The 15935-nt window shown below is 47.1% G+C and overlaps 6 protein-coding genes across 6 annotated transcripts; 2 read left to right on the forward strand and 4 right to left on the reverse strand.

Moving 5' to 3' along the window:
* Positions 1–311: 311 nt before the first annotated feature.
* On the reverse strand, positions 312–1768 carry DFL_005827 (uncharacterized protein; the record flags this gene model as incomplete). Its single annotated transcript, XM_067635143.1, has 3 exons — positions 312–984; positions 1119–1622; positions 1677–1768. 3 exons carry the CDS (start codon positions 1766–1768, stop codon positions 312–314), a joined length of 1269 nt encoding a protein of 422 aa, XP_067489602.1.
* Positions 1769–2118: 350 nt separating this feature from the next.
* DFL_005828 (mitochondrial 37S ribosomal protein uS7m) lies at positions 2119–3276 on the reverse strand (the record flags this gene model as incomplete). The annotated part of the gene is made up of 2 exons (XM_067635144.1): positions 2119–2853; positions 2959–3276. 2 exons carry the CDS (start codon positions 3274–3276, stop codon positions 2119–2121), a joined length of 1053 nt encoding a protein of 350 aa, XP_067489603.1.
* A 678-nt stretch (positions 3277–3954) lies between these two features.
* On the reverse strand, positions 3955–4236 carry DFL_005829 (uncharacterized protein; the record flags this gene model as incomplete). The annotated part of the gene is made up of 1 exon (XM_067635145.1): positions 3955–4236. The coding sequence occupies one exon, from the start codon at positions 4234–4236 to the stop codon at positions 3955–3957; it is 282 nt and encodes a 93-aa protein (XP_067489604.1).
* Positions 4237–4299: 63 nt separating this feature from the next.
* DFL_005830 (uncharacterized protein) lies at positions 4300–11128 on the reverse strand (the record flags this gene model as incomplete). Its single annotated transcript, XM_067635147.1, has 8 exons — positions 4300–4575; positions 4642–7204; positions 7259–7422; positions 7477–7815; positions 7872–9742; positions 9815–9960; positions 10035–10212; positions 10381–11128. 8 exons carry the CDS (start codon positions 11126–11128, stop codon positions 4300–4302), a joined length of 6285 nt encoding a protein of 2094 aa, XP_067489605.1.
* Positions 11129–12309: 1181 nt separating this feature from the next.
* DFL_005831 (uncharacterized protein) lies at positions 12310–12880 on the forward strand (the record flags this gene model as incomplete). The annotated part of the gene is made up of 4 exons (XM_067635148.1): positions 12310–12326; positions 12392–12442; positions 12510–12559; positions 12687–12880. The coding sequence occupies 4 exons, from the start codon at positions 12310–12312 to the stop codon at positions 12878–12880; spliced, it is 312 nt and encodes a 103-aa protein (XP_067489606.1).
* Positions 12881–13829: 949 nt separating this feature from the next.
* DFL_005832 (uncharacterized protein) lies at positions 13830–14620 on the forward strand (the record flags this gene model as incomplete). Its single annotated transcript, XM_067635149.1, has 2 exons — positions 13830–14370; positions 14454–14620. The coding sequence occupies 2 exons, from the start codon at positions 13830–13832 to the stop codon at positions 14618–14620; spliced, it is 708 nt and encodes a 235-aa protein (XP_067489607.1).
* Between the last annotated feature and the right edge of the window lie 1315 nt (positions 14621–15935).

Here is a 15935-nt window from a genome sequence, read left to right on the forward strand (position 1 = left end):
CTTTCGGTCGTAGGAACAACCATCCCCTCCGTACTAGTAAACCTCGACGTATAAGAATCCCCGGACGTCGATGACACCCCGGTCGCATATGTATGAGATATAAATTCATAAATACCCCCAAATGGTATATAACAACCATTGGCCGGCTTGCAGTGAATTGGCTTGTGTATGTATATATAAGCGTTATGAGAATCGGTAAGAAAGAAAAAAGAAAAGAAAAGAAAGATAGAAAGAAAAGCTGACTTTGGGGATGAAAAAGTAAGCTCTTCGAGTGCTTGTGTCCCAGCAATCAGTATAAGAAAAGAGCTTCGCTAATATCCTTGAACCAACTGAAGCCTCCCCTTAACCACCATCCAATAAATCTTCCCAAACCTCGGAGCGGGATAAATCTCAATCTCGGGCCCCCCAAATCGGCCCCTTCTCCAACCGCTGTCATCATTCCTATTTCTCTCAGCACATTCCTCAATCGTCTCTTCCAACAACCCCGGAAAATCCCTTTGAACATACGGACAAATATTCAAAGTAGCGATCCAAAGACCATTCGTAAGCGGCCAAACCGTCATTATCATTTCCTTGAAGAAACCCTCACGTTCCCGTCGAACCGAATCCTTCACATCATCCGAAACCCTATCGGGTGGATATTGCAAGGCCTGAATATCCGCAGGTGAGGTCAAAAAGGCGTTGATTTCAACTTCAGGGAGGTATTCTCGCACGGGGCTGGCGAGTGCATTCTCCAATCGGTAGCAAGCAAAAAGGAGTAGTTTGGTGAAGTCGGGCCTTCCTTTGTCAATACTTCTTCGAGGAGAAATTGGGAAGGAGCCGAATTCATCGCAGAGGTAGATTTGGTCGTAAAAGTTGAGCTGGACTTTACGGATGAGATGGCGGTAGGTGAGTGATGGGAAACGCATGTCTCGGCGGCAGAATTGCTGTTGAGTAGAAAGGTGTATTCTGTCGAATTGAAGGGCGGGGGTGTAGTAGTATCTTCTGCTTGGAGCCCAAGGTATGTACGTACCATATCAGCCTTCAATTGCGTCTAGGTCTTTTCGGATTCGCTTCAAAGCTGATGCTGAAAGTTAAAAATTGTATAAAGGTGGAAGAGCAGTTACCCCTGTATATACCGGTAATGAATATCCTCCCACGGCGCCTTGTATTTGACATTGCATTCATCAAGATCATGCTGACACCTATCCAACAAGATTCGAACAGGAAATACCGTCTGGCTATAAAAGATGTAAGCCGCCTCCTCATGAATTTGCTTGTTAACCCTGATAATCGAAAGATTGATAGAAATGGGTTTTGGATCAGAACCAGATGACAATTGTCTCCTGTCATTTGCGAAATATTCCTCTAAAGTAGAGGGGGGTGGAGGACGACCGATGAGAACAACGAGCTTGTAAATTTCATCTCGGATCTCGCGTGGGAGGAGGCGAAGGAACAAGGGACGAGTATCAGGTTCCCCATCATCGATAGGATATGATTCTTGGAATTGGAGGTTCCCTAGAATGGTAGAGACTTCTTCTTCGGCCATTCTTTGGTACGAATGCCTGGCTTTTGTATATATAAGGGTGAGGATGAAGATGATGAGGTTGGTTGGGGATGATGCATGGCAGGTATGGATGCTCCTTTATACGGACATTCGATTAGTCACGTAACTACAGAGTGTCATGGAGACTGACCGCACTGGACTGCGGGACGGCTGCTCTTGTGGTATTATTGTTGCCATGGCGTTATCATTACGCTGAAAACAAGATGGATGCTGCGCTGACATTGTTAATCAGCGCTATATTGCTACTACCTCTTCCACCATTATAGAAAGAGGGAGGAGGGGGGGGGGGTTGGTGATAGTGGTAGTAGCAGCAATAATAATAGTAATAGTAGTATTATTATTATAGAAGTGTTAATAGTAGCTTCTTCAGTAATGATATAAAGTATTATACTGATGCCCATAGTCGCCGATAGTATCTCTAGAATCGATCAGCACAACAAAAGATGGGTAAGGGCGGTCTTCAATTTCAGATCCATGCTTCATATGTACAAAAGCCACGACCTCCTCAATGCTACAACCATATTATAATATACAAGGAAGAACCACCACATTCATTACACCCTCCCTCCTATCTACCTAGCCAACCTTTTCCTCCCCGGCTTCCTCGCCAAATCCGTCCCCACGTTCGCCCGATTCGTCACACAAAGTTTATGCACCGCCAACCGTTTATCCCAACAACTACTGGTCCCCAAAACCACACTCTCCACTTCCTCCGCGAACCTCTCCGGCAAGCTCTTCATCCTCTTCTTCCCATCCGCAGCCTGTAACATCCACTGTAACGCCTTCCTCCTCCTCGTCTTAACCGGCAACGGCACTGGCGTCTGATTAACACTACCCCCGGAACCACGTGTACTCTTCAATTTAAACAAAGGAGCAACGGAGTCAATCGCTGTTTGTAAATATGCCACGGGGTCTCCGGGTAACAAAGAAAGGTCTGGTGCGTTGGGAACAAGTGGGTATTTCCCTTCTCTGGGAGCAGGTTTTGTACGTAAGATCTGAAGGATCTTTTGGACTGTTGCTTGAGCGGTGGCGAGTTCTCCGTGTTTCATAAAACAGGGGGTTAGTTGCCGCAATAACGGGTGGTCTCTGTGGTGAATGCTGTGGAGTGCTGGGATCGGTAAGAGAGGGATTGCGGGTCTGTAAGGTGGGACTACAACTTTTGGAGTTGGATTGGGGAATTCGGAGAGGGCGTCCGGAGGGAATAGGATGGCAGTTGTTTCGGCGGAGAGGAGGGAAGTATTGGGTTTGTTGAGTTCTTCTTTGATGACTTCTGGGGCGTTTTCGATGTCGTTTTCGCGCTTGAAGATCTGTGTATAATTCCCAATCGATCAATATCATGTTCCATGGGATCCCAAGGTATATGGACCAAGCCGTCGGATTGAAATAGCTTGGTGAAGTGGGCATTGTCCTACCTCGCTAGCAGGCGTCCCAAACTCCTCAACATTGACCCCCTCCTCCCCCATAATCTCAGCCGTCTTCGACGCCTCCTCCGTAACCGACCCTTCCGTGCTTCCGGACTCTCCGGACTTCGAATCACTATAATTCCGTCGTTGGCAAATCGGAACAAAACTCGAAGTAGGAGTGGTGGGGCCAAATCGATGAGGCCGCGGGGCAAAGGTCGCAAGACATCGACGGGTCGGTATAGGTATCGATCTTGTTGTGGAACCCAATGGAAGTCGCTCGAGAGCCTTGAAGGCCGAAGGCCGTAAGAAAGACAGCGGGGCCGCCATTCCCGATTAATATTGGCAGGATGTCGGATATCCAAAGGCCGGGGTTCTTGAATGAAGTTTCTGGCGAAAGATTTCGGTTCGACGAACGTTGAATTGAAGTTTCGGTAAAAAAATTACAACGTGAACAACGCAGTATTCTTCGTCCCATATACACCCCATTTTCAATGACTGAGTAGTCTAATGCTGTAGGTATACTACGACGATATTGACATTTCCTTTCATACCACTAAAACCCATTAGAGCATATACATATTATTTTACAGTCTTCTCAACAGTTACCAAAAACCAACAAGCGAAGCCCTCAAAAGCATGAACGCCCTGCAAATGCATATCGATAATTCAAAAAACGAACTTGGAAGGATAAAAAAAAAAAACATTATTTGTAGCAAGACCCTTCTAGGAGTAACAAGCAGGGTCTTCAAACATAACTAAAAGAAGAAGGATAGGAACCATTGAAAAAGGTGCAGTTCACTAAACCATTAGCTTTATAATTTATTAAACGGAGTAAGACCAGAATATAATAAAAAAGAAGAGGAAAAAGAAAGAAGAAGGGTTGATGTAAAAGAATAGTATCTCCCCAATTACAAATCCCACCAAGTCCTTTGTGTGTTCAAAGCAATCGAAAGGGGAGGTTTGGTAAGTAATCCCTGAGGAAATAAGATATAAAAGAATGCAAAATCATTTCTTGCCCCTCCGCAGCTCCCTCTTAGCGCTGCCTTCGGCCGCAACAACGTCGAATGCCCCGTGAACGGTTTTTCTGCGACTACTTCGTCGAGTTGGCTCGGGTGTCAGCGTAGCAGTTTTCGAGTGTACCGGAACCTGTCGAGCCGGAGCGGAAACACGGCGTCCTTTTCTCGATGCTGCAGCCGCGGCCCTTGCCGTAAGTACCGGCCTATATTCCACCTCCTCGCTCCCCCCTTCGTCCTCCTCTTCAACCGTCTCCTCGCTCTCACTTTCCATCTTCCTCTTCCTACTCACCCTCTTTTTCACCGTAACAGGCTTCTTTGATGAAGTCGACGGTTTCTAATCATCGCCATCATCCCCGCCGCCATCGTCAGCAGGTGAGCCATCGCCCTTCTTCTTACGTTTCTTCGCCGGTTTATGTTGGGGCGGCGGCGTCATTCCCGTCTTCCGTTTTCGCGGCCTACCACGAGCACGGTGAGAGGTAGCGTCAGTTCCCCCTCCTCCAGGACCGTCGTCGTCGTCGTCATCGTCACCGCCAGCGCCACCGAAGAGGTCGTCGTCTTCGTGTTCGGCGATACGCTTGAACTCGTTATCAACGGTAAGAAGCTCCACAAACTACAAGATTCCAATAATTAGCACCGTAACCAACCACCAACTAACACCCGACAGTAGCAAACTCACCTCTCGGAACTGATTATCCATTCCAACATCACTATCTAGCGTCAAAATCAACTCTCCCATCTCATCCCACAAGCCTCTGCCTCCCATCCCGACAACCCTTGTTGGAGCTTTGGTCAACTCCTTTGTGTTCTTCGCCTTCTTTATCATCACTTCCGTAGTAACCCCATATAACTTCCTCAAATACGTCCTGGTGTTCCAGCACATATTCAAGACAACGGAAGCCATACAGAGCCTCCTCTTCACGATGGGATCTACAGGTTTTGTAGGCTCTGTACTCCCGAGACTGATCTGAAGAATATCCGTCTCAATTTGATGAACCACCGTTGCTCCAATGTTACCGACGATCTTTTCGAGGCCCGAGGCAACTTGGTGGACATCTTCAATAGAGACATAGTCGAAGTAGGCTAGATTCTGGAGCACAAATCGTGCGTATGTTAAATGCGACGGAGTAGCCGATACCTGGAGTTTATTAGGATCGAATTCCAGCGCCGTTAACAAGTTTCCGAGGAACTTCTTTTTCACTTTCCTGCTGGCGACCGTGAGAGCGTACAAGTTGGCGAGCTTGGGACTGTACGTGGTGCTGTCGGCACCATCTTCCGATTCAATGACCTCGAGCTGGTACTTAAATGCGAGTCGGAAGCCCTCCATATAAGCCCTTTCGACTATACTCTCGTGCTTCTGGGCCAATGTCTTGAGCTCTCTCTTCGCCACATTCTCGATCCTAGCATCAGGACAGGTCATCAGCGCCACCAAAGCAGGTGTACACTCCTTTGGGTGCACCAATCCCTGCCTTAGAACCGAGCCGGTAAGCTCCACGGCGGCGTATCCATAATCATCCACAGCGCTCAAAGCAATATTGACGATGTAATGCAAGAACGTCTGCGCAAGAGCCGTAGAGACACCATCTCTCGAAGTCGCTGTGCTGGCACCAGTCAACCTTCCAGGGTCGTAGTCAGCGTTCGCGACACTCTCCTTCGACGCTGCCGGTGCCTTGCCTTTCTTGAGCGCTTCTTCGGAACTTCGTTCTTCGGCACTCAAAAAGTCGAACAAACTCTTCAATACCAAAGACTTGAATTCCTTTTGGTCCGATTTGAACACTTCTTCGAAGGCACCAGTGACTGCCGGTCTCATATATTGCTCCGGGTGGGTTTTGGCGACATTTCCTACCGCTTCGAGTGCAGCCTTACGAACACTCGGATCAGCGTTCTCATTGGCGAAGCGCAGCATAGTATCGACGATGAACTCAGAAACACTAGGGGTTTTGAAAGTAACATTCCCTTTGGCTAGCCGGAGACGTATTTCTTTGTTGTATCTTTCGAGCGGGCAGTAGTTTCCAACAAGGCCGACGATGCAGATCAAGCGAGATATCTTCCTCAAGACTTGAACGTCAAGTTTGCTGGTATCAACCGCGAAGTACGGCTTCAGAATGTTGAAACTTGAACAAAAGACAGCAATCAGCCGACCACTGATATCGTAGGATTTGTTGATTTCGGAGAGGCAGAAAATCGCTTCTTGCAACTCCGTCATAGGTAGCTTCGAAACATTGGACAGCAAGGCGGTCGCAACGTCTTCCAAGAACTTTGAATGAGCAGCCGAAAGGCCAGGTAGAACGCATCTGAAAATCACGATCGCAGATCTATAGATAGCCATATCATCTGTAGAGCTTAGGTTTTTGATGTAGGGTTTTAGGATGTCCAGTTGGTCGACTCTAAACAAACTCGCCGATGCCCTTGCGAAAACCACCAGTGTACGCATGATACTCTGGCGGCGCAACTTATCCTCGTCATTGCCCGTTGAATCAACGAGGTCATCAAAGAGAGCTTGGACCATCAACCTGCACACCTTGGAGTTCTGTTCCACTTGCTTGTTTTCATGGTCTAGAAAGAACTGGATTAAGCTGCTAAGAGGTGCATCAAGCTTTTCGTTCGTGATGACAACCTTGGTTATAACACTCACTCGCTCTCTGATTATGACTTTGCCCTTAAGGCTTAGTTCGCCATCTTCGCCATCCTTGAGTTGGGGATAAAATTGATTAATCCAAAGCTCTTCAAATGACTTTCTAGCTTGCTCCGCTACTGCAGCTTCATGGTCAACGACCCTCATAAGCAAGCACTTCGCAATGTCCACTTTGTGTTCAGGAAAGCTTGTGTTGGGATAGATCTCCCTGAGAAGTTTGATGGCACGTTTGCGAAGAGGGATATTCATATCGTGTGCTCTGGTGCAGATCGTAGGCAAAACCCGAGGCTCAAGTTCAGGCTTAAGGTTGAGACATTTGCCAATGATGTCTAAAGCGGAGTCGCGAACTGATGGAGAGGCGTCCTTGCACCTATCTAGCAGAGTAGGGACGAGACCCTTATCTTCGAGGATAGATGTGTCCTGCTCCACAATGTTCATCAATGCCTTTAGACCTTTACTTCGAGCTGAAGTTTGGTCTCCGCCGATGCTGTAGATCAATCTGGCTAGGATGAGTAGCCTATGGCTACAGAAGTCACCGGCAAGAATTATGAGTAAATACGCCTGTCGGACCTGCATCGGCGTGGGGAGGTTATCTTTATAGGCGTTTCTATGCAGAGCCGTCAGCCAGGCCATTGTAAGGTATCAAGAAATAGAAATTTACCTTTCATCATCATCTCCATACCACACCTTCTCCGTAATCATCTTGTATAAACTATCCGATACGCAGGCTATATCAGATGCTAAGGAAGCATCCACTTCCCAGGATTGCTGGAAGCCCGAGACGAGCCTACTTGCCCACACAGACGCGAAGAATCCCCAGGCAGTCTACTGTTGTATTAGCTAGAAGTTGACACTAACTTCGGCGATGATACACCATACCTGAAGATTATCAGCATCTTCTTTCTGGTCCTTATCCCAAAGATGCTCAAGAATCATTCTGAAAGGTCCCTTCCAAAGTATCATCTTGCGAAATACAGCATCTCGCTCCTCTTTCAATTCATGACCGGCTTTGCCATCAGTATTGGTGTGATAATCGATGTAGGTATCGGTTATTACAGAAAGTATTCCATCTATTGTAGAGCTAGAGGGATTTCTGTCTCCATGGATTTTCCTGAGGTGGCTGAACAAAGAACTGATCCTGGACCCAAGTTTCCCTAACACTTCGAGCGCGGCGGATTTAGCCGGAACGGATGCTTTTGGGTCATCAACGGTGTGGATCTATCTGATGAGTTAATTACAGGAAGGTATGCTGACGCGGGTGAGGAAGAACGTACCATCTTAATGCAGATTATTTTCAGAAACAACTCGGCAGCTGGCCACTCTGGGTTGTCAAGCACCTCAAGGAAATCTTCAACCATAAGGTCCAATAAGTTCCTGGAGTTGCTTGTATCTGAAGATTTGGCGGTATTCAAGGCCCTATTGACTATGTAGGACGTGACATACGCGGTTTTTTCTTGTGCCGTTTTCATTGAGCGCATGATAACTTCTTCTAGTTTCATCACAATGGTCTCCGCATCTCGTGAGTGAGAACCACCCTTTGTAGCTCCATCTTCAGGGTTACCATTAGCCATCTCCTCATCAGAGTCTACTGCATCTCGAGAATTGGAGCCAGTCGTTCGTTCTTGGTACGTTCCTGCAGATTGAACGAGGTTCATCATGAAAGCGCTGATAAGTTGGATGCTTTCATTACCAGGGATCTGGAAATTTTTCGCGCTCTGACGACCAACGGGCAATCTTTCAAGGTTGCTGAGAACCTCGTTGATAATGCCATCGCCTTGGTCGGGGTATCTCGCGAAAATCTTCGCAAGAGCGTTCATCGCTGCCAATCTTAGGTTTTCGACTTTTTTGACCCCGAACACAGAGTCCTTGTCGCTTGTGACATTGTCAATAAAGACCAAAGAGACCGAAGTATAGATCATCTTGATCAAGAAATCTTCGGTGACCTCCTGGTTCGAGATCAGTTGAGTCAGAAGCTTAATGATCTTTGTTGTGTCTTGCAGCAAGTCTCTCAGAAGCTTCTTTTTAGACATAACAGCCTTGAAAGCATCCTCTCTGTCCGATCGAAGGACGATGAGAGGAACGATCGATCCCTCAAGAAGGTTCTTGATGACATTATGGATGGATGTCAAAAGCTCTTCGGAGTACAGCTGTTTTTCTTGCCGCCCGCCGTTCATAACCCGGAGGATGGTTCTACATGCCTTTACCGAGTTCTCCGCGAACGCAATCTTCTTATCCCACTCCGACACAGGGCCCCCTACCTGTGATGGTTCTCCAACATCTTCGCCCACTTTCACATCTAGGTTCTCCGCAGCTTTCAGCGTGTTATCACACGTTTTCAAGAGACGAAGCAGATCATCGAGATCCATTCTGTCCAACCGGTTGTACAAGGTAACCTGTCGGATAGCGTGGTCCAGCTTCACCTGGGTTCCAACAGAAAGGCACTGCCCAGTCGCCTCTACAGAATATCCAAGAGCTCCTGGAGGTATGAATGATCCAGAAGAAGTTGCAAGCACGTTTCCAGAGGTATCCGGCTGAAGATTATCTTCGTCCTCAAAGATCCTAATTAAGAGAGCTTGCAGACTGTTGACCGCGGATTCAGCCTTTGCGCGAGTGTCAACGCTGTTAATTTGGGCCTCGTGCTCGTCTTGGTCTCCTAGCTTGCGTCGCTTTCGTGACTTGAAGTTGTCGGGGATCAATATGCGGGCGTCGGCCTGCTCATGGATTGTGTAGTCTGCTGGAGTAAGCCCTTCTTTAGGTGGTGGAAGGACTACTGCAGCAAGAAGTTGCCCAGATGGGTGATGCTCAGAAGGGGGTGGTTCGATCTTATTAGTGGGCGTGATATCTCGCCCCTGTTGCGATTTTGTCGGAGTCAAAGCTCTGTCGTAGCCATTGATGTTACTCCGGGACGAGGGAAGGGAAGAAACAGGAGGTATCTCAATGTAGAAGTTGGAGCGAGGGACTGAAACTGCTGCTGGAGGAGGAGGTTGTGATTGTGATTGTGAATGTGGTGGTTGTTTATGTGTGGATGGGGTGTGGGTGCTCGTCTTTGGCGGCTTTGAAGGAGTTTTGACTTTAGGAATTAAGGTAGATGGCTGGTTCAGAGACTGCTGAGAGTCCTCCAGAGTGGATAGAGGGGTTCTCTTAGCTGGAGAGATACATCAATCGATATTAGCTGTTACCTTTCGCATTGAGGTGAGGGGTGTAGTTGGGTACTTACAAGGCTTCTGATTGTACGCGGGAAGTTTATGAAGGACAGCAGTTTCGAAAGTCCCAAGTCCGGAGTTCTGGAGCAAGCCTTCAACCGGAGGTTTAGTGGTGCTACTATTGTTGAGTGGAGATCCAAGCTTGGATTTTTTAAACTCACTGCAACGATTTGGAGATTCTTGTTAGCAAAATGCAGGACAGCTAGCTTTTGATGAGATTGGAGATCAACATACAGCTGTAGACCTTTTTTCTCAATGGTATTGTTTATGTACCCACTGATATCGCTCGTGGCTGTCCTAAATCTTTTTGACATGGGATCTAATTTGTTGAAGTCTTTGAGGAGTTTCCTGCCGATTTGTTCCGATTTAGCAGCGAGGGCAGAGGCGTCTATAGTAGGCGTGGGGATGATATCTGATGGGGTTAGGTTAAGTTAGCATTGAGCCTGACTCTAAACCTGCGACGAAGAAGCATCCAGCTAGGTATCTACTCAAGAGATCAAAAGACAAGAAAGCTCAAGGCCGGACACCCCCAAAAATTGCCGAGTTGGCGAGATGGTAAAGAGAATGTAGTGTTACTTACGTCCGTGGAACGGCTGAATGGAAGCGAGAGGGGTGTACTGAAGAGCTTCTTCGATGGTAGTGGGAGCTTGAACGCCCCTAGAAGAAGAGGTAGACTGAGGGGTAGTCGTATATACAGAACCCGAAGCAGCAGCAGAGGAAGGATGTGAAGGATAAGAGCTCTGGCGATGCTGCTGAGGTGAAGGCTGTGGCCGAGATTGGTAGAAGTGTTGAGACTGGTGGGAGGTGGAGTGGGAGGGGTTATAGCGGGGAGATGAGGAGGTGGAAGTGGCAGCAGAGGAGTGAGCAGTCGCCGAGTAGTTGTTGGCGGCAGCAGAGGGAGGACCGTATTGCTGTCGGTGATGCTGTTGCTGTTGAGACGCCATCGGAGGAGGATGATGACTACGATTAGGAGAGGTGGAATAGGACTGAGGGGGGTATCCACCACCACCAAGAGGATGCATCGCCTGCTGCTGATGGCGATGGTTGCTATGACGATTGTGATGGGGTCGAGAAGCCGAGGGAGAAGAGTACTGCGAGGGCGAATAGTTGAAGTTGTAGGAGTACCCCGAGTGCTGGGAGCCATAGAAGCCCTGTTGAGGCTGCTGTGGAGGAGGAGCGTGAACATGGTGGTGTTGGTGGGGGGTCCCTTGACCAGGAGGAGGAGGAGGCCTCCCACTACCACCACCACCGTACAGCTGCTGTTGCTGCTGGGCCTGCTGCTGCTGCTGATGGCTGTAGCCATGATACCCCGGATTATACCCGTCCATGATGGCGACGATTCTATCAGTCCCCTTTTTCTACGAACTATTTAAACATTTCCCTTCCTATGATGCAGGTACCAAAAGTCGCGTCGGGGACCGGTTTGTATCTTCCTTTTCCTTTTCCTTTGTTATCGACAACGGCGCATTTTCTTCGGTCGGGGTTTTCGGGGTCGCTGTTCTTTTCGAGGATCGAATACAGAAGTAATTCCAGGCACTGCAACCTGTCCTGTTCGTATGACGATGTATTCTTCTTTGCTCTCCAACAGATCCAACGGTGCCTAAAATAACCCTGCAAGGTCGTTAGTTTACCTAAGTAACGAACGGCACTAACTAAACATCGGCTTTCCAAACAATCGCGATTTGATTGACTTGGTTCCGCTCTCGAGAGTCTCTGACTAAACCGCTTTTGGACCTCGGTTAGCTGTCCACTCACAGCAGGTGCACCCGCCAAGACTGTTATTGCGCCTTGGCACGATACCTTCCGCTTCTGTCTGCAGCCAGCCTTGCAGCCAGATCTAGATCTAAATCATCGACAGTCGAAAGCTTATTTCGTACGCTTTACTCCGTTCTCCGAATTGCATAATTATCCAAACCATTCTCTGCAAAAGAAACATTGAGATATGGTTTACAACTAACATTTAATTTGAGAATGAATTCAAGAGATATATCCAGCAAATTTCATCGTCCATGCACTCGATTGTCTCTGCGAATCAAGACCAGCCTAATCTTAAGATCTCGATATCCGGAACCGAATTTTCTCAATTGCAAGTTATCAGCTACTTAAGTACTTGAATATATTTAACGTTCCGAGCACGTGCCCGATGAGATGTCATGCATGAGCCATTGTCCTGCATTCCCCAGTTGAAACTAGCAAATGAAATTTAGCAAGCAATGCAAGGAGTCGCTAGCCGCATGTACGTATTCAAGTATGTACATAAATATCTAGTGTATCCGGGCATCCTCTATGGCAATTCCGTTAACCGTCAAGAATCTAAGGTACCTCTCTCCCATGCCGCTATTGTATAGATATTGCATATTAGGTGCATCTGCTAGCGACTAACTAAATTTTTATAATGCTTGAAGTGTACACCGGTAGGGTAGCGATCAACAGCTATATATCCGATATCTCTGACTTCAGCCGCATGTAAGTGCTTGGGCTAAGTACTTATTACAGACCTATATCAAGGATGTCTTCATACAGTTTGTACGTAACGAATTAGTAAGATATTGCGGCCAGAGCTAGTAGATACTGATTTTACAATATGCTAGCATATTGATTTCCGACACTTGTAAATACCAGGGATCCTCCTCTGGTTCTAGGTACTAGTCCTCCCTCTTAGTCTCTCTTTTTATAAATACTTATGTTAATACTTAACTACTCATATAGCCCCGTTCTACATTTTGCGGAAGCCCTTTTATTCCTAAACGCAATCGATTGTACGATATCCCCGGCGGGCCCGGTGAGCATGAAATGGGACTTTTCGCAGATTATGATATGATAAGCGAAGTTCCGGTTGGTTCTGGTGCGCACCGAATTGGAAGGAGGGCTTAAGGCCGAATTTAGGGAAGAGACAACCTATTCATGATAAAAAGTTGTTGGATAGGAGGAGGATTGAGGTTGCTAAGGAGTGGACGTTGCGGTTTGAGCCGTTTGGAGGGTGTAAGGGGTTTGTTGTGGGGAGTTTGGAGGGGAGGAAGATGAAGGCTGGTGTCAAGGGGACTGGGAAGAGGGGAGGTATTACTTTGAAGGTTTTTTAGGAATTTTATTTGCAAATTTCTGTCAGTTGGTTTGATGTTTGGGATAGTTAATGCGGTATTGATACCGACGTCGTACGTGAATTTAAAATCCAAGAGACCTATATTTGAATCATAATGACACTGTTTTCTGGGATAAGGTCGATGGTTAATTTACTTCTGCGTATAAGCCGCTCAGAAGACTAAATCGCCTTTTATTTCAAGCGCTTCTATATAGCTTTGTAATTAAATTTACGGCGATATGAGTTGCAGGTTGAGATTGTGGTGGCGCGACGAAACAAAATGCGAATTACTTAAAATTTACGACAATAAAAGTTAACATAAAAGTTAACGCGACCAACGAATGCCCACGGAAGTAGCATTGGGCCAAAATTACCAATTGTCAGAGACCGCTAACGAAGGACTTGCTTAGTGTGGGGCTGACGTGATAAATTTAGTCCATATACTACCGGAACGAACCGTACGTAAACTTAGTCTCGTAAACCATCTACCTACGTAGATAAGTAGGTACTTACTTAGGCTACTTAAGCACTTACCTAGATAGTCCCAAGGGACTTTCTTTTATTGGCTTGTAAACCAACTGCATGACCAGCCACAAAGATAAACCTGGTCTGTTGCGTTTTCCGTGTTGACCACCACAAATTTGCGAGGGTCATCTCATCACCAGAACTATATATCCTGGCAGCGACATCAATTCTGCTCCAAACAAGCTAATTTCTAGTTCAATCGAACGGCAGAATTATTATCTAAAAATGGTGAGCCATCTTCAAGCCTGCCCGAATTTTGCCAACGAAAAATCACGTGGTATCGCGTGGTTGTGGTTGCACTGCATATAAATTTTAGTACGCCCGCAGAGCCTCAAAACCTTTAATTCAACGTCAAACCTTCGAATCCCTGCTTCAATCTCATCATCGGTAAACTTCACTATAATCTTTAAAAAGAGATAATAAAAATGGCGACTTCAAACGAACCATACGCTCAATCCCTACTGCACCTCGCCCACCCCAACGACGCTACAGAGGCAACCCGTATCTACAAAGAAAAAGTCGCCTACCGTCCCCTCGACTTCCGAAAACTCGCCACTTCTACGCTAAAACAAACTGACGCACGAACCCGTCGTCGCGAACTTCGTCTCGCCAACAAGTTAAAAAAGGCTTCCTCAAAACCATCATCAAAACCAAAACCTCTATCTGCGCGTGAAAAACGAGCATTAGGAATCTATGATATTCCCAAGGAAGCCCAAAAGTATGCAATATACGAACCATTGAATAAACTATGGATAGGATATATCCATGAAATCTTGAAGGGAAGCTTTGGGAATAATGGAACGGCGGGACAAGCCACGGCGGCTAAGCTTTGTGCTGCTGATTTCCATGGCTGTGAAGTTGAAGTTGTGAGGAATCGGTGTCCTAGTCGGGTAGGTGTTAAGGGGATTGTGGTGAAGGATACCAAAATGACGTTTGTGATTGTGACCAAGAAGGACGAAATTAAACGTATGTTGCTCTTTTCCGGGAAAATAGTAATGGTGATGGATCTGGAAATTTGGAATTCTTCTGTTCTAACGACTTTGAGATAGATATACCGAAGGAGCATTCGGTGTTTAGGTTTGAGATACCGTGGCCAGATACGACGAAGGAAGGCGCTGAGCCGATTGTTTTGGAGTTACATGGCTCGAATTTTATGTTTAGAGCTGCGGAGAGGATGAATAAGAAGTTCAAGGCGAAGGCTATGGATGCCTTGTGAAGGACCTCTTTAGTGGCAGGTTTGACGGATTTAAAGATGCTTGGAAATGGCAGCGGGCGTTTGCCTGCGAGGCCTGTTTCTCTCAGTGGATTTAAGTTGGAATCTTACATTTTGGTGGGCTATATTTATACCATATTTAAGTCTGTTTCAGGCCAAAGAATTACGGGGGATATACAGTGTCGCTATCCCGAAGATCACGGAGGAAGGATGGGTGACGACTCGTCGACGGACCACTCCTCTCTCGGACGACATGTCCTTGCTTACATCATCATCTATTCTCAAGATGCGGCTCCTAGGGGTCATCTACGGCCTGGGCTTCCTTTTGTCGCCCTTGACGGCTGCACAGTCTGTCGTCTTTATCATATACACTACCACATCTCTTAATTACTGTCCTTGCACAGGCATATTCCCTTCCGTCACTCGATGCGCTAACTGTCAGACTTGGTCTACGACGTTAGTATCGACAGCTACGTCGGGTCCTTCTCCTACAGGCGATGGGTTTACTGTCGACCTCACTGTCGGCCTAGGCACTGGTTACGAGAGGGTTACATTATCCCGTGTATCGGAGGAACTGTCCTTACATTCAACCTGTCCGATTCGGGTTTGCTGAGAGATGTTCTCACAGGGGACACCTTTTATGTGATATTGCCTCCTGGCACTCTCCATAAACGATCCGAGGAGTCAATTGGCTTACTTATCGGTCCTAATCCACCTTCGACAGCTTCAAAAACGACATGGTGCAAAACTAGCCAAGGGGAATTGAAGTTCGTTGTTGGAAATGGCACTTCAAGTGCGATTACCCTAGCGTTTGGGGTTGCTCTCGACGAGGGCGACCTCTTCGTCAAGAACTTCGCTGTCTATATCATCGAGGGGCACAGAGAACTCGGGTAAGACGTCCTCGTCGTCTAGCAGTAGTATGGGAAGCACCATCGCACGAACAACGATAGCTACACGGTACGGGTCGACAACCGGAATTTCGACCACTACTCAGGGGAGCGGGGTTGTAATCATAATCATAACCCTGCTACAAGCTACAAGGGCTGCTACGCTTTACGGCTCTACTCTGACGACTTCTACCGAACCTTTTGACCCATATGCCCCGACCCTCACGGTATACAATGTACTCAGCCAGGCTATTACTACAGTGACGCATTGGAATTACACATCCGGACAGTCCTCGACTGAGAAGCCATCTCGGACACCAAGTTATACGCGCAATGTTATCTTATTACGAGGGATTCGGCGAATGTTTATCATAATGCTGCATCCTAAATATAATTTCACACACATAAACCGATCGTGCCCTTTACGGAAG

Source organism: Arthrobotrys flagrans (assembly GCF_004000055.1).
Source record: "Arthrobotrys flagrans strain CBS H-5679 chromosome Unknown unitig_9, whole genome shotgun sequence".
NCBI lineage: Eukaryota > Fungi > Ascomycota > Orbiliomycetes > Orbiliales > Orbiliaceae > Arthrobotrys > Arthrobotrys flagrans.